General features: G+C 31.0%; 1 protein-coding gene across 7 annotated transcripts in view; it reads left to right on the forward strand.

The window, feature by feature from the left end:
• The window catches only part of Tmem135 (transmembrane protein 135), a 258724-nt gene that overhangs the window by 50481 nt on the left and 189560 nt on the right, over positions 1–18683 (forward strand). The window contains exon 3 of one of the 7 annotated variants that reach the window (XM_071616591.1): positions 8996–9054. The exons of the other annotated variants lie outside the window; for them this stretch is intronic. Within the exon in view, the coding sequence (XP_071472692.1) occupies positions 8996–9054 (59 nt within the window). The remainder of the gene's footprint in view (positions 1–8995; positions 9055–18683) is intronic. 7 annotated transcript variants of the gene reach the window in all.

Below are 18683 nucleotides of genomic sequence, written 5' to 3' on the forward strand. Positions count from 1 at the left end.
TCAAGACTTGGAAGGAGCCTGTAAAAATTAGGAGTCTATGACTCTGGCCTTCTCTCTTACTTTCTGCTTCCTCATTTTCTACTTTAACACCACTGCCCACTCTGGTATTCAGAGAGCATGACAAGCATGCTTCTTGAAGAACTTGGTTTTTGTTCTCAATATTTGAACTCTTAGCCTCAGATAGCATGTCTTGCTTTATCATTTCAATGAGACTCTGCTGAAATGCCACTGTTTTGTAGTTTTCCTTTTCTATCCCACATAAAATAATAGTCATCTTCCATGTCACACATACTCTTTACCCATAACACATGATTAATATTTTTCCCCTAAAGTATTTTTAACATTTGACTTTTTTTGTTGTTATTGTTATTATTTTATTGTCCGTCTTCTTTTTTTATTTTTAATTTTTAGTTGTAGATGGACACAACACCTTTATTTTGTTTATTTAGTTTGTTTATATGGTGCTGGGATTGAATCCTGTGCCTCATGCATGCTAGTCAAGCACTCTACCATTGAGCCATAGCCCCAGCCCTTATTGTCTGTCTTCTAACCTTGAATTTTTATAGATTTTTTTTTTTTTTTATGATACTAGAGGTTGAACCCAGGGAAGCTGTATCACTGAGTTCTTTCCCCAGTACTTCAGCCCTTTTTATTTATTTATTTATTTATTTTTTAGTTATAGTTGGACATAGTACCTTTATTTTTATTTATTATTTTTATGTGGTGCTGAGGATCGAACCCAGGGCCTCGCATGTGCTAGGCGAGTGCTCTATACCTGAACCACAACCCCAGCCCCAGCCCTTTTTATTTTATTTTATTATTTTGAGACAAGGCTTCACTAAGTTATGAAGGCTGGCCTTGAACTTGTGATCCTCCTACCTCAGTCTCCCAAGAAGCTGGGTTTATAGGAGGCACCCCAACACCTGGCTTTTCTTTCTTATACTTAAAAAAAAGCTTTAAAATGCAATATGCCTTTATATGCCTGGGTATTAGGATGAATTTGAGGTTTTTTTTTTAGCCACTCACATGCTTTCTGTAATAGCACATATTGTATCCTTTAATACCCCAAATAATGTGTATATTTATGCACTGTAATTTTAAAATAAACTTCTAAAACTTATGTATATTGTCTGGTATAATTTACAAATTCCAGGAGAAGAGGTCTTTGACTTTGATCATTTGTGTTGGATAGAGGGCTTTTATAGTACTTATTTTTTTTTAATTGGTTGTTCAAAACATTACAAAGCTCATGATATATCATCTTTCATACATTTGACTCAATTGGGTTATGAACTCCCATTTTTACCCCAAATGCAAATTGCAGAATCACATCGGTTACACACTCACATTTTTACATAATGGCATATTAGTGACTATTGTATTCTGCTACTTTTCCTATCCCCTACTATCCCCCCTCCCCTCCCCTCCCATCTTCGCTCTTTACCTCATCTGCTGTTGTTCAATTCTCTCCCTTGTTTCCCCCGCCCTTTCCCCTCACAACCTCTTATATGTAATTTTGTGTAACATTGAGGGTCTCCTACCATTTCCATATGCTTTCCCTTCTCTCTCCCTTTCTCTCCCCCTCTCGTCTTTGTTTAATGTTAATCTTTTCCTCATGCTCTTCCTCCCTGTTCTGTTCATAGTTGCTCTCTTTATATCAAAGAAGACATTTGGCATTTGTTTTTTAAGGATTGGCTAGCTTCGCTTAGCATAATCTGCTCTAATGCCATCCATTTCCCTGCAAATTCTATGATTTTGTCATTTTTTAGTGCTGTGTAATACTCCATTGTGTATAGATGCCACATTTTTTTTATCCATTCATCTATTGAAGGGCATCTAGGTTGGTTCCACAGTCTAGCTATTGTGAATTGTGCCGCTATGATCATTGATGTGGCAGTATCCCTGTAGTACGCTCTTTTAAGATCCTCAGGGAATAGTCCGAGAAGGGCAATAGCTGGGTCAAATGGTGGATCCATTCCCAGCTTTCCCAGGAATCTCCATACTGCTTTCCAAATTGGCCGCACCAATTTGCAGTCCCACCAGCAATGAACAAGTGTACCTTTTTTCCCACATCCTCTCCAGCACTTGTTGTTATTTGACTTCATAATGGCTGCCAATCTTACTGGAGTGAGATGGTATCTTAGGGTGGTTTTGATTTGCATTTCTCTGACTGCTAGAGATGGTGAACATTTTTTCAAGTACTTGTTGATTGTTTGTATGTCCTCCTCTGAGAAGTGTCTGTTCAGGTCCTTGGCCCATTTATTGATTGGGTTATTTGTTTTCTTATTGTTTAATTTTTTGAGTTCCCTGTATATTCTGGATTTTAGGGCTCTATCTGAAGTGTGAGGGGTAAAAATTTGTTCCCAGGATGTAGGCTCTCTATTTACCTCTCTTATTGTTTCTCTTGCTGAGAAAAAACTTTTTAGTTTAAGTAAGTCCCATTTGTTTATTCTTGTTATTAACTCTTGGGCTATGGGCGTCCTATTAAGGAATTTGGAGCCCGACCCCACAGTATGTAGATCGTAGCCAACTTTTTCTTCTATCAGACGCAGTGTCTCTGATTTGATATCTAGCTCCTTGATCCATTTTGAGTTAACTTTTGTGCATGGCGAGAGAAAGGGAATCAGTTTCATTTTGTTGCATATGGATTTCCAATTTTCCCAGCACCATTTGTTGAAGATGCTATCCTTCCTCCATTGCATGTTTTTGGCCCCTTTATCAAATATAAGAAAGTTGTAATTTTGTGGATTGGTTTCTGTGTCCTCTATTCTGTACCATTGGTCCACCTGCCTATTTTGGTACCAGTACCACGCTGTTTTTGTTACTATTGCTTTGTAGTACAGTTTGAACTCTGGTATCGCTATACCTCCAGATTCACACTTCCTGCTTAGAATTGCTTTTGCTATTCTGGGTCTTTTGTTTTTCCATATGAATTTCATGATTGCTTTCTCTATTTCTACAAGAAATGCTGTTGGAATTTTGATTGGCATCGCATTAAACCTGTAGAGAACTTTGGGTAATATCGCCATTTTGATGATGTTAGTTCTGCCTGTCCATGAACAGGGTACATTTTTCTATCTTCTAAGATCTTCTTCTATCTCTCTCTTTAGGGTTCTGTAGTTTTCATTATATAAATCTTTCACCTCTTTTGTTAGGTTGATTCCCAAGTATCTTATTTTCTTTGAGGATATTGTGAATGGAGTGGTTTTCCTCATTTCCATTTCATAAGTTTTGTTGCTGATATACAGGAATGCCTTTGATTTATGCGTGTTGATTTAATATCCTGCCACTTTGCTGAATTCATTTATTAACTCTAGCAGTTTCTTTGTAGACCCTTTTGGGTCTGTTAAATATATTATCATGTCATCCGCAAATAGCGATATTTAAAAAAAAAAAGAAACCTTGTATTTTGAAATAATTGTAGGTTCGTATGTAGTTGTAAAAATAATACAGGGAACTCATATCCTCTTTACCCAGCTTCCTCTAGTAGTGACATTTTGAAATACCTATAATATCAAAGCCCTGGTGTTTAACTGATACAGACAAGATAAAGAATGTTTCTTTCACCCCAAGAATCCCTTATGCTGCCCTTTTTATAGCCATACATGCATTCCTCTTCTGTCTTCTTAACCCCTTGACAGCCACTAATCTGTCTGTAATTTTGTTATCTTAAAGTTATATAAATGGAGTCATATAGTGTATAACCATTTGGAATTAGCTAATTTCACTCAGCATAATTCTCTGGGTATTCATTCAACTTGTATGTATCACTTGTTCATTCCTTTTTATTGCTGAGCAGTATTGCTTGCTATGGATATATTCATTGGAGGACATTTGACTTATATCCAGTTTTGGGTTATTATGAATAAAGCTACTGTAAACATTCATGCACAAGTTTTTGTGTGGGTATGAACTTTTGCCTGGAAAAATGCTAGCAGGCCAATTGTTGGATTAGAAGGTGGTTATGTGTTTTGTTTTTAAAGAAACTATCAAATTATATTCTAGAGTAAAGGCTATACCACTTTGGCAGTATTTCTAGTCTAGAATAAACCATTGAATCTCTAGTTCTTTCTTATTTGAAAACCTTTTTTTTTTTTTTGAGTGGGGGTATATTTGTCTTTTTTTATTTTTAAATTTGTAATTTTTGTGAATGGATCAGTAAGTTGCAGTTTAAAAAAGATTCTGGGAAAATGCAAAATTTGACTTGGTCTTTTATCTTTTGTTAGGCAGTTATAAAAGGTTTGTATTTAAAAAATTTAATGAAGTCAAAGTCTTTACATGTAGATTTTTACTTTGTCTAAGGAAAGTGAATTTGCAAATGATCAGGATATATTATGGAAGTGAATGAAAACCAAATAAGCTTCATGTTCAGTTTATCTAAATAGAACCATTAATTTATGTCCATTTATTATTATCATACTAAGAGGAGAGTTGGAACAAAATAGATGAAGGATTTTGACATTTTCAGAGAAAAATGAATTTAATCTGTAGAAATAATTTTCTGATATAACTTGTTTATATTGTTACAAGATAGACTAAGATGAAATTGTTAACTTTTAACTTCAAATTTAGGTTTGTAAATGTTAGGTTTATTTAAACAAAATATGTATTGTATTTTGCTATATGTTTCTGATTTGAAAAATATAGAAAAGCATAAAGAAAAGGTTAAAATTTATCTGTAATTTTACCCTTTAATAATTACTGATATTTTTGTGTTTATTTTTTATTTTGCTTCTTCTTCAATGTGGTTTAAATACATAAACAAAGTGCACACACTAAGTACATGTTGAAGGCCCATATTTTAAATTCAGGTCATATTGTTTTATAATATACGTGTTTTGTTACTGTGTCATACAATTTTTTTTGTAAGGATTAAATTATTTTGGGAAGATTTACTCCTTTTTAAATTCTTGGTTATATCTTCATTATATTAGGTTGGTTTTATACATACATCTATACTATATAATGGCACTCAAGTTGTTGGGAGACAATGAAATAATAATTGCTTGGTAAATTATAATGTAATTTTGTTAGTTTTGGCTATGGTACTTACCCATTCCTTAATTATTTTGATTAAAAGATTTAAAGATACTGTCATGTCTTTGAATGAATTCTGATAGAAAAATATATAGAACTAGTTCTGTATTATCTTTTTTACCCTTGTCTTTATTTTCATCAGTGGACTTTTTTTTTTTTTTTTTTAAGAAAGCAATTTGTTGGGTATTGGAACATGAAATAAGTAGTTATTCTGTTCTTATACTTCATTTAATTGAGGGAACAAGGTAGGTAAACGTCTGGATTTTAAATGAATAGATGATTAGTAGACCAAGACCTCATACTTTCCTGGGGGAGAAATTTGTAAACTAAGGAAAGTAAATAAACCTCATATCTGTTTTTTAGATTTTTTGAAAATTAAATTTATTCTAACTGGCACATAAAAGTAAAACTTATACATATCAATAAGGTAATGTGACATTTTGATACAAGTCAACATTGTGAAAGTGCTTGTACTATATAATTGGGAATCTAAATTTTGCTAATTGTGGTTTGGGTTTGGCACTGTTGGGAACATGTAAAGAACTGTATCCTCTCAAAAAGGGGACAACTTTATTGATACTTTCATTGTAAAAAGGTCTTCCCTTATAGTTACTTTCATTACACATGGTATCTTCCAGTAAGTCCTAATAAGTTGAAGTTATTAGATTACTAGTTTTTATAATTTAATGATAAAAAAACATTTAAAAAATAAGACATATATCAATGGATTTAATACCTGTCTAAAAATATTGTTCCATGTTATATGTTGTTTAGCATATTTTAGAGGAAGACTGTACAATTTTTAAAATAGCATTATTTCCTAGACTTTTGAAATTGATAGTGAATTAGTAGTTAAAGGTTAAAATAAGTAAAAGGGATATAGGGGATATAGAAAATGTACAAAATAAAGAAATATTTTCTCTGGCTTCTGCCAAGATAATAGTAGTAAAATAATGAAAAAGTTTTCCTGGGGTTCATATGCCACAACCAATTACCCACATGAACACCAGCTGCTAGAATTCAGCTTTCCATGGTATAATTTAAGAGAACACATAAGCTAAATTTGCATTTATGTGATTTTTCTTTATTATGTTGGTTGTGACAATAACTGGGGTTTCTCGTTTCTCAAAATCTATCATATACTGTTAACAGTTATTTAAAATAGGATGTCAAGTGTAATTCTTTTATGTTTAATTTACTTATAAGAAAAATAATTTAAGACAAATAAAAATCCTTCTGTATAAGTCCATTTGAAAACTTCTTCATAATTTCGTTTATGCCACCAAACATTTAACAATGTATGCATTTTAAAATTGTAAACATACATCTAGTAGGCTTCTCTATAGCATTTATTTGTTAACGTTAAACATGCAGTGTCTTTGATTAAAACATCTGTATTTGATTTTTCAAACATAAGGATTGAAAATGTTGATTCATGTGTTTTTTTATAAGGACACTTCAATTTAATGAAATTTAACAGGTATTATATATATCAGCGCTGTGCTGGGCACATGGGGATAGGAAAGAAATACAAGACAGATTGTAAATGAGTTGGAAAATTTGACAGATGAATGCAAAAGAAATAAAATAGTAGTATTAAACTTAAAAAGAAAGGAATTATAAACACTTTTTGAAATTGCTTCCCTAAGCTTTCCCATGCAGCAAATGGCATCAATCATTCATTCAGTTTCTTAGGCTGGAAACTTAGGCATTTTTAATTCTTTTCTTCTCTTTATACTCTTAGTTTAAGCCATGAAGAAATTTTATTTTACTTCTAAAATACAATCTGAATTTTACCATGTCTAACCATCTCCATTGTTCTAATCACAGTTTAAGCCTTAACATCTCATCTTAGCTATCTTAATAGGCCAACTAGTTTACACCTTGCCACTCTTCATGTAGTCTTTCTTCTATGTACAGTTAGAGTTATTAGAGATACAAATTAGAGCATGTTGATCCTCAACTTAAAACAGAAAAACTTTACTTTTCTACTGCAATCCTTTTAAAATTCATTTGCCTTAGTGTGCTTCACAAGACTCTTGATGAATGCCTCACCTCTCTCTCTTCGTCTACATCTAATCTTTCTTCTCATTCATCATTTTGTCTTTCTTTCTTTAATCATTTTAAACCTGTACTTGCCTTTTTTTTTTTTTTTAATTTGGAAAGCTATTTCCCCAGATTTTTCTTGGGTACTATCTTCATGTTTGATCCAGTGTCACCTACTATTGTAGTTAAAGAATTTTCCCTTCACCTCTCTTCTTTAATTCATGATCATTACCTTTTTCCAGAACATTACTGCTAAGCTTGTGAGCATGAAAATGGTCAATATTAAGAACCATTGGGTAACCATCATTTCTTTGAATGCTGCTGGTAACACTCAGTTGCATTTGTTTTACTCATTTGAGGCAGTTTCTGTGATGGTATTCACAACTTTTTTTCTTTTAAAATTTAGATGCATTAGGATAGAAATCCATCATATGTGTTAATAGTTATTTAAAATAGGACTATATAAGAGAAATTATAAAAAGAGATTTCTTACAGGACTTATTGTAAGGGGCTTTATTGAAAGGATTAAGATAAGTTAATATTTTAAAATAAATTATGAAGTTACATTTTGTCTTTCCAAAGTCAAAATTTAGATTTCCTTTGTCTTGTTAAATTCTGTTCAGATATATCTCAAATAACCAATTACTATATAAGGTGACAACTATTTGTTTCATTTATTATTTCCAAATATGAAGTTTTGAGTATGGGGTAAAACTATTTTCATTGGTTCATGTAACATTTCTTCTTATTTTCCTTTATTGGACAATTTAATACTGTGTTTTAAAGCTGTATCTCTACGTTATTTTGTTCACTTTGAACTTTACACCTGTTTTCAAGACCTATGGGTGTTTTATATACTTCAATGCATTGCCTCTGAAGACTGCATAGTGTGCCAAAATATCTTTCCCTTATATATATGCTTTCTAACAGTTTTGAGATATAATTCATAGACTAGAAAATTTACCATTTAAATGCTTACATTCCATTGTTTTTTGGCATTTTTTCACAGGATTTTGTGATCTTCATCACAATCTAATTTTGGTATATTTGTTCCATTGCATTTTACTTGATTTTCTGAGTGATAGATTGCTTTTAATTCCTCAGTATAACAAAATCTCTTTTCATCTGTTTTGTGAGTTTCTCTGAGTGTGCATGAATAAAGGCTAAGAAGAAACATGTTTTAGATGGTATATTTTCTGTAGAAAGATATAATGTCTTGGAATGTGAGGAAACGTTATTTTAGTAGGTCCTTCTGTTGTTACTTTGGGAGAGGTGTTGTCTTCTGCTTCTTTGATCTGTGCTTCTGAATAATTTGATTATTCAACATAGGAATATTGTGGCTGAAGATTCAACTTTGAAATTAGTTTATACTCTGTTATAAATTGCTTGACAGACTATTATAGGGTCACTCATACCAAGAATAAATGGGTATATTTGGGGGGGGGGACATGTATTATTAAGACTTTATATGCTTTTGTTTTCTATTTGTCACAAGAAGATAACATTAAAATACATTAAAAAATTGAAAAAGATGAATGTTAAGGAAAATTGTTAAAATTAAGAAAAAACATAAATAAAAAATGTGAAGAGGCAGAATTTTATAAAGGGATGTAAATAAGAGGGAAAAGCAAAGCAGTATAATAGCAAGAAAGGAAAAATTCAAAATGAATTTTAAAAGCTTATTAAGCACTTAGCATGCTATATTTGAATGTTTGTCCTCTCTAAAACTCATGTTGAAATTTAAATACTACTATAATGGTATGAAGAGGTGGAAGAGGTTTAGGTCTTGAGGGTCCACCTTCAGGAGTGAACTAACGAATGGGTTATTTATCATGGGAATGGGTTTACTTCTTCTTGTTCTCTCTCTCTTTGCTCTTCTGCTATGTGATGCCTTCTGCCATGTATAATGCAGCAAGAATGTCTTTGCTCAATGACAGTAACTTGATATTGGACTTCCCAGTTGCCAGAACTGTGAGTCAATAATTTTTTGTTCATTATAAATTACCTGTGTGGGGTATTCTGTTATAAAAGCACAAAATGGACTCAGGGGATGTGGTACCTCATTAATCCTGGGTAAGAATGGGAATCCTGTTTTCTAAGTAGTCTCTACTGACGCTCAGGGTTGAAGGGAAGCAGAGGTCTTTTTATATATTGGTAACCGGGACAAGGAAATGTTGGTAATGGATGTGTTAATTATCTTGAGTGTGATGATCTGTTTATAGTTCTATACATGGGTAAAAACTTATCAGATGTACTCCTAAATGTGTGGTGTTTATTGTGTCAGTTTTACCTCAAAAAAATGTTAAAAGTCATTCTTATAGGGCTGGGTTTGTGGTTTAGTGGTAGAGCACTTGCCTAGCACATGTGAGGCACTGGGTTAAAAATGCTGCATAAAAATAAATGGACAAAATAAAGGCTTTGTGTTCATCTACAACTAAAAAATAAACAAATCATTTTTATAGCATCAAAAACTCCTCAAACATCCTAAAGTTTTCTATGCTCTATCAGTAAGTTAAAATACCATCAGATTTTGCTAATTCAATTTTGAAATAAATTTTAAATGCCAATTCTTGACATACTTCATGTCAAATGGATTTAAAATTCTCTTTGTTAATGAGATAGAGAAGCAAACCATTTATGAACAGATTTTATTGACTGATAAGTTATTTTTTTTCCTTACTAGAGTGAAATATAGAGTTACTTCCTTTGAGTCCTTCTTTCTATACTGGTTGACTTTTTATTTATTCATTTTTTACAGTTCACTCTAGATTTTGTGTGGAAAATGACCACCCTAGCTTTCTATTTCATATAGTAGGTATGTGGCCTTGTAGAAAGACCATCTAACTCCAGATTTCTAGCTGAGTGAATCTGGTCTTAATATTTCTGGAGAAATCATTTATGACTTGGGTGGCAGAAATCCACTGTAGAAGTCTTGCTGACTGTGGCAGGATAAAAGTTCCTCATGCAGAAGAGAGTTCTTTGTGGTATTGTTCTAGATGGTATACCATAACGGTTCAGGTAGTTTCTAGCTCAGATTACAAAAACACAGTAGAATGAAGTAGTTAAGAACATGGGCTGTGGAGTCCGATCAATTTAAATTTGGATCCTTCCATAGCATTTATGAACTTTGTGACTATAGTCACAAACCTAAGTTTTCTCTTCTGTCATATATATATATATATAAAATTTATTCTGTACTGTGATAATGAATCATTTCATTAAGAAAGAAAAGATGAAAAATTTAAAGAAATGTTTTAATACAAAACTGTATTTTTGTCTGCTTTTAAAGTAATATGTATATAATATAAAATTAATAATTAAATATAAATAAAAATGACATACATTTTAAAATTACAGATATTGTACCAAAGGGGAAATAATATTTGGGTCATTAGCATTGCTACCATTGTATTCATAACATGTGATTGGCTTTCCAAAATGGCTTCTTGGAAGCTGATATGAAAGTAAGTTCTAGGATTTGAACCTGCCTTAGATACTTGTTACTTGAACATAGGTGTTCATTCACATTTCTACTTCTTCATTCTTTTACTAAATCTAGACTAAATAAGCCATTGTTAATAAACTTAAACATATTGTTCCCTAAATGTGGGCTTAGAAAAAAATGTGTAGACCAACACTGAGAGGTAAGACTCTTTAGCAAGGAAGGCTGAAGAAATGCTTAGTTTATTTAGCTCTCTCTAATTAATCCATGTACTATTTGTTTTCTTGGTATATTTTTTTTTGACTCATAGATTTAAAGAGAAAAATTTTAAGTTTTTAAATATTTACCATATGTTTTTCTGTATTTTTTGTTTTCTTCTTTAAATTCTTAAGAGTTTTGAATTTTGTTTGTAATTTCCTGCAGTAATAACATGAATGCTTGGTATGCATCAAATAATGCCTGCATGGTAGTACAGCTCATGTTTATTTATTACTTTGTAACATGTTTTTCCTATACATTTCCCATGTCAAAACCATCCTGTTAAATAGGCATGACTGGCAAACAGGTTATTTTCCCCTTATTGGAGTGAATAACAGAATGACTTCCTATGGGTTCTTCCTTATTATCACATGTATAAATGAAGAAAACTGACATTGGGACATACATGACTTCTCTGAAAACATACTGATAATATATAAGGTAGTATTGGAAACTCAGGCTTTGACGCTGGGTGTAGTCTTTTTTCTAGGCCACTATATTCTATTTAAATACTGAATAATAACCTTTTAGAACTTAAGACTTTTTAATTGGATGATATCAAGAAACAAACTTCAAATATGGCAACAGTTGCTGCATAGAATTTTATTATTTCATTTATGGTCTTTTAATTAAGGTTGAGTCTGAGGACCTGAATTGTAAAAAATTAGCACCACTCTGACAGCTTCAGGCAATAGCAGTATACCTCCATGTTAAATCGTTTCATGTCAGTCAGATCTAGAAGTTAAGCATTGCTTATACTTCTAGGAATTAAATTATTTAAGAGAATTGTATGTTTAAAACCAAAGTAAAAATAGCTTATTTAACTTATACTCATTTAACAAGCTATTTAAGTCCTAAAAATAGCTTTTATATTTGCTATATTTTGTAACTCTTGTTACTGTATTTCAAAGGGGTTTTATGAGATCTGTTCTTTCTTCTTTGATATCCATAGCTATGATTTAATATAACTTTTAAAAAACAGAAGCAAATAATGATTTTTGTGTGTGTAATAGTTATTATGCTTATTGCTAGGATGAGACATACTTAATTGCTTAAATGTAAGGTAAAATATCTTTATAACTTGTATGTAAAATTATTTCAGTACTAAAGTTACCATTCAGAAAAATTTAGAGGCAAGTAGTAAAAATATTTACTTAAGTGCTTAAGAACTTTAATTTTTAAACAATGTATTATATTTTAAAAATTTTGGAGGAAAGTGTCTAGGGCTGATTCCTAGCCTGATTTAATTTTTCATCATTTGTTGAATGATGTGACTGACTTACTGAATGGTGTGTGATAATAGGTCTTTTATTCCCCTCCACTCCCAGTACTATCTTGTATCAAGTGGTACCTCTTAGCAGACTTTTTCATGAAGATAACATGAGTTTAAACTAACAATTAATTATACCATTTATCAGGAATGGTTTACTGTCTGAGGAGTTGTTTGGATGGAATCTATAATGTGTAGATTTTGGAATTTTTTACATTTGGGCACCAGTTATACTGTAATTGGCTTGATAAAGTGAGCTGTACAATGAAGAAATTTAAGAGGTATAAATGGTTTTAATGTGTAGAAGAATAATAGCTCATTTAGAATAGTTTTGTAAGGTGTACCTTTTACATCTACAATAGTGATTAACAAAGTAGAAGATGAAAAGTCCTGGCCCAGTTTATAAATGCCATTTGATGAAATTCACTTTGTAATTTCCATTTTGCTTAAAAGTTGTAGGAGGCAGACAGAAATTACCTTGCTTGAAACTTGATTATGTATTTGTGTGCAACTATGTATTTCAAAAAAAAGTGGAAAAAAAAAGTGAAAAGAAAAGAAAGACATGTTTATACAAAAATGTACTATCACAACAAGGGCCTGAATCTTTCAGATCTGGTATGTATTATTTTACTTCTGTAATTCTTTTTGATATTAGATGATTAATGGAAATAATAGTTTAATAAAGACTTTTAAAGATTTAACCTTTTTTTATTAAAAGCAAAAGTCCTTGTGACAGGATAGGTTTATTATATTAGCTAATATTAAATCGACTTTCTATACCTGAAAGTGTAGCAGTAACCTGTTACAGGTCAAATAAGAAACACATAAATGGTTGGAAGGTAAATTCTTATGGAATCTGGAGACCTAAATTCTGTTATCAGTTTATATACCAGTTAGGGTTCATTTAATTCAACTCCTTAGCCCTGTTTTCTAGCCTGGGAACTTATATATTTTTAGTATAACTTTAATAGTTGATTTGTTCTAATGGAAAATCTTAACTTGTATGATGGTCTTGGTCAAACCATTTATTTATTTTTTCTTTTTTGCTATGGAGGATTAAACCCAGGGGTGCTTAACCACCAAACCATATCCTCAGCCTCCTTTTTAAAAAAAAATATTAAGAATTTGAGAATGGGTCTTGCTAAATTGCTTAGAGTCTTGCTAAGTTACTGAGGCTGGCCTTGAACTTGCAATCCTTCTGCCTCAGCCTCCTGAGCCATTGGGATTACATGCATGTACCACTATGCCTGGCTCAAACTATTTACTTTTTTAAGTGTCCTTTTTCTTGGCTATGAGAAAGGTATAATACTAGTACCTACTTCATAGAGTAAGAATTTGGAAATTAATATAAGATTTACTATCACATAGGAGGATCTCAATCATTGTTTGCTTTTATTGTTTTGTCCTTGTGACTATGATTATGATCATGTCTGTATAGTCTTCACAGCATGGAAAAAATTTATCTGTTTTCAGGAAAGATGTATCTTGAGAAAACTTGCATACTATGAAGACATAAAGCTTCCTTAGTTTAGAAATAAATCTTGGTACATTAATCTGGTTTGATAGCATCTGGATTGAAAATTCAACTAAATTTAGGTATCTTAAAAGTATCTATTTTAACTTTCCAACTCTTTTGTCTTTCTGCCCCCATAGGTACATAAAGTATTGGTTAGATAAAGAACAGCTGGTATTCTGTTTTTGTATGATTTTAGTATTTTTAAGTTAAAAATGGTTATATGGTTATTGCTGATATTGTATAGCAAATTATATTTAGTTGTCTTTGCTCCAGGGAGTTAAAAACATTGTATAGATGTAACTAAACACTTTAACATTTAGACATCATTTTAATTACTTTCTGAGGAGAAACATTCAGGATTGAGGAGTTAACAGTTTTTTTCATGTCTATAGGATTTGGAAATTGGTAATAAAATATTTTTAATGCCTTGGCAAATTCTTTTTCTTAGGCAATGGATAATATAAGAAATCTTAAAATTTGTTCAGAAATTATCATGAGCATGTGATTGAGGTTTTTTTTTTGCTATGTGCAATAAAACAAACATGAAAAACGTGAACTACCATTTGGTATCAAAGAATGATAGAATGATGAAATACATGGATTATATGTGCAATTAGGTAAGACTTCATGTAAAATATAGGTTGTAATACAGGCATGTCATCTGGCAACAAGTTCTATATTAAAAAGAAAAAATTCAAGAATATTCAAGATGGTGGACTAGTCACAGTATTTTACTATTCTTTCCCACCCTCACCTTCAAATTCTAAAGAAATTATAGTAAACATGTTGAAAAAGGAATAAGTCTATAAAAATGTTGGAAAAGACTAGGTATTTTAATGAAGATCTAGAAGTTGGAATCTAATAAGTAAAAATCCAGGAAAGGATAAGACATAGTTTAGTAGTCACAGTTAAATTCTATAGGAGAGATTGGAACATTCTTCTCAATAGAACTCTGAAGAGAGATCTGAATCTAGGAGCTCAATAAAGAGCAGGAGTCATTAATTAATGGGATTTAGCTGGAAGTGTGGAGTCATTCCCCCTAGGAATTGAAAGGGAGGAGTTATCTGATGCAGGGTAAGGAAATTTATTGAAGAGTTTTAAGCATTTGGTAGGTCTGCCATCTCTGGCTTGCTTATCTGCTTTCTGCTCATTCAATTGAAGAGAAGTCTGCCAGTCAGTATTCCTAGTTCATGTTTATAACTCATAGTTGTCCAATTATTCCAGAGAAAGCTAACAGCACCACAATTGCAGTGGACATTTCTGTTCTGTTTGTGTGTGTGTATGTGTGTGTGTGTGTGTGTGTGAATAGCATAAAATAGAAGGCTAATGCTGAATAAACATTTGGTCTTGGAGAAAACAGAAAATTCAAGAATAGGAGCAAACCTGAAAATAAAAAAGATGCCTCAGATAAAATTGAAAAGATATAGTAATTATAAAACAGTAATAGGATGCTTTGGAAAAGAGGCACTTACAGAAATAAAAGTTGTTCTTAGAGAGCAAAAAAAGAGATTGATTAAAAAGCCAGGAAGACAAAAGAAAGATAAAGCAGAGGTTATTGTCCAGAAATTGGAACAAAAGCCACAGATGCAAAACACTGAAGTGTAAATTAACAGATGTGATAATCTACTCTGAATTAGTTCTTAAGAGAAAATAAGGAAGGGAATATTAAATAGATAATAGAAAACAATTTTCTTGATCTGGAAAAAGATACTAGTTTCCACATGGAAAGAACCCATTAAGTGTTGAGCAAGATGACTGAAAAAAGATTCATGTTCAGGTAGAGTTTTAGAACTACAAGGATACAGAAAAGTTTCTAGAAGCTTTCAGAGAAGGCAGGTGACCCACAACATAGATAATAAAATTGGCATGGGCAGTCCTGAAAACCAGAATATAATGGGGAAATGTCTTTATAGTTTTTTGAACCCAGAATTCTATATATAACCCAACCAAATCCAAATTAAGGCAAGGTCGAAAAATAACATTTTCAGAGATATGATGAATAAAAGTTTACCTCTCATCTAGTCTCTCACTTGGAATAAAAATCACTTGAGAATTCACTCCAGCAAAAGGTAAAGGAATCAAAAAAGGGAAAAATAATGGACTCTAGAAACTATGGAAATAACCTAAGAATTCAATGAAATGAAATTTCAAAATACCAGCTGTCGAGCAGATCTTGAAAGGAATTTGTCCAAGTTTAAATAGGAATTTAAAGGCTCCTAGAAGAATGTCTATGTTATTTGAAAATATGTGATTAAAGAATTGGAAAATTTAGTGAAGTTATAAAAACAAGTTTCTTTTAACAACAAGAGCAGAACAACTAGTAACTTCATGAAAAACAAAAAGCTTTGTATATAGTAACAATTTAAATATGAAACAACATGGCATGATTTTGAACAAATGGTTTAGAATTTATCTTGACATTTGGAAGATATTCTGTAGAGGAGTACCATTTTAAGTTCTTATTTTTACATTTGATATACAATTACATGAATTCTGTTACAGTTTTTGATTCTAAACTTTATATATTTAGCACTGTAAATTTTAAACATTTAATTTTTGCATTGATCAATAAACAAAATTCAGCATACTTAATTATAGAGAACAATCTATAAATACAAAACATGACAATATAAAAACAACTATATCTGATAAAAACTGATACATAGAAGAGGAGAAGAGATGAAAGAAAGTTTAGGTAAAATAATTTCCTTTTACATACAAGGGAGTCAGTAAATGACCAAAGTTGACAAAGAAATTGGAGATGAAATATGTTCAAGTTATTAAAGCAACAAAAACAACACAAGAGAATGAAAAATGATATAAATAACAAAAATTAGAAGGATCGGGGGCCAGGGTAGGTTGTAGATAGCATGATTTGATAAATCAAGAAATAAATATATAAACTTACTATGGAGATTTATGATGATAATATAGTTGAATAACTAAAAATAATTCTAAACAAAGTTTGGGGTTGCTAGTTGAATAAGGGGTTATAAATATTTAATTTGATTTTATTTCTGTCTCTTTTATTATTATGTTTCTTGTCCAGGTTGCAGTGTGTATAGAATAGCCAAAACTATTCTATCACAAATATTCACTAATTTTTACTTGAACATCTTTCTCAGTTTACCATTGTCATTTCAGTGTCTTTGTTAGTCTCTAGATGATGTTTCATGTTGCAGACATTTGAAAGTTCAGTACAGATTCATTATAGTCACTGCCGAGTGAAATTGCAGATCTTGTAAAAGATACAGTATTTTCACAGATCCCTTTAAAATTCATATTTATGGACAAATTCATCATCAACAAATGCAGCATTTGCAGGTAACAGCTTGAATAAACTTCACAAATGTAGTTTTGTTTGTTATTTTCAAGTTAAAATCCCAGTTAAACCCTTTGCTTACTATTTACTGTGAAATATTAGGTCTTGTTCTAATTTGACCAAAATTCAATTTGTGTATGTTTTTTCAGTTTTAATTATTTTAGAAAATGCAGACCTTCTATATTCTTTTGTAAGTTTTGGTTTAAGTTAAGGCAAAATGTACTTAGAATATGGCTTGGGAACCTATGGAAACAAAGTAAGGACTATCATTCTGCCGGTCAGTATATTAGACTTAGTCCACACTGCTGAGATTGCTTTTGAATAGATTCTTCTACATGTCAATGAGTTACAGTTTATACTTACTAGGCAAGTGAAGCCCTTTTTCTTTGGTAGTAATTTGGAGCATCTTTAACTCATTGAATTGTGTATGTTGAAAGAATAAGCTATAGTATTACTTTAAGCTGCTTTTGTAAACATGATAAGTCTATTGTAAAGAAGATAGGCAAAAAACCACAATATTGGAACTGAAGGACATAGCTGTACAGGGCTTGAAAGTAATTGTACATAATCAGCCAAGGAGGCAGTATTTGTAATGGCTTATTATTATTATTTTATTATTATTATTATCATTATTATTTTTATTTTTATAAGCTTTGGCAAACAAGCTATTCCTGCAAATACCTAGGAAATCACAAGTCTAAAATAGACTACTGATCATATTTCCAAATTTTCATGAATAGTTACCATTATTTGTCATTGTTAAACCCAAATGAAAGCAGTATATGAGAAAAATTTTGGAGGAAGTTTGAATATTGAACTATATGACATAAGTAATTAATTTGTTAAATCAGGGACTGCTAAAGCATTTAATGATATAATTTATAGTATAGGTTTAAACATATATTAAATAATTTGTTTAATTTTATATAAAAATAAATATAGCCAGACCTTAAGAAAAATCCCTATGTCGTCCATTTTTTGTTAAAAACTTTTGTCAAATGATTGAGGCCTTTAACATACATTTTTAGTACCATCTTAATAACTAAATCTAAATTATAAATCATTTAATTTATAAGTATTTATTTCTACAATAGAAATGAATTTAGTGGCTTTACTCTTTAAAGATTTCTATCTTCATATATTAAGTAAAACATTTTTTTTTTTTTAAGTACAGTGAAATGATTTTATTTTGGTTGGGAGCTTTGGTTTATTCCTGCTTTACCTCACTCCAGTCCCTTTTTAAGTAAGTACATTTGTAGTCACCTTTTTTTCTTATAGATATATATTTTTTCTCTTTCCACATTTGTTATTGGTGCATTATAGTTGTACATAATGATGGGATTTGTCATTACATAGTCATACATACACACAATAAAACCATATAATTTGATAATATTTCTACAACTGAACACTATTTACTACTTTTGAGGTATATAAATTGTGTAATTTAATTCATATTGATTTTTCTATTATTTTTTGGATGTAGCTGGTATTAAATAACAAAATTTAGAAATATTTACTCTTAACTATGATTCAGCTTTTTTGAAACATTTCTTTATAATAGAAGTTTATTTATCTTCATGATTTCCTTTGTAATGAAAATTAAATTTTATATACATAGTATTTTGAGTTTGTAACAAATAGAAAAGGATATAGCCCATCATATTTAAAAATGTATTATTGGATTAATAATAGTTTGATCTCAATCCAAGAAGAGCCCAGGGAAATTTATAGCATAGTCCTAGAAATTACTAAACATTAAAATGATTTATGCAGAGTTTGGTTTATTAAA

This window comes from Marmota flaviventris, chromosome 9, assembly GCF_047511675.1.
Source record: "Marmota flaviventris isolate mMarFla1 chromosome 9, mMarFla1.hap1, whole genome shotgun sequence".
Taxonomy (NCBI): Eukaryota; Metazoa; Chordata; class Mammalia; order Rodentia; family Sciuridae; genus Marmota; species Marmota flaviventris.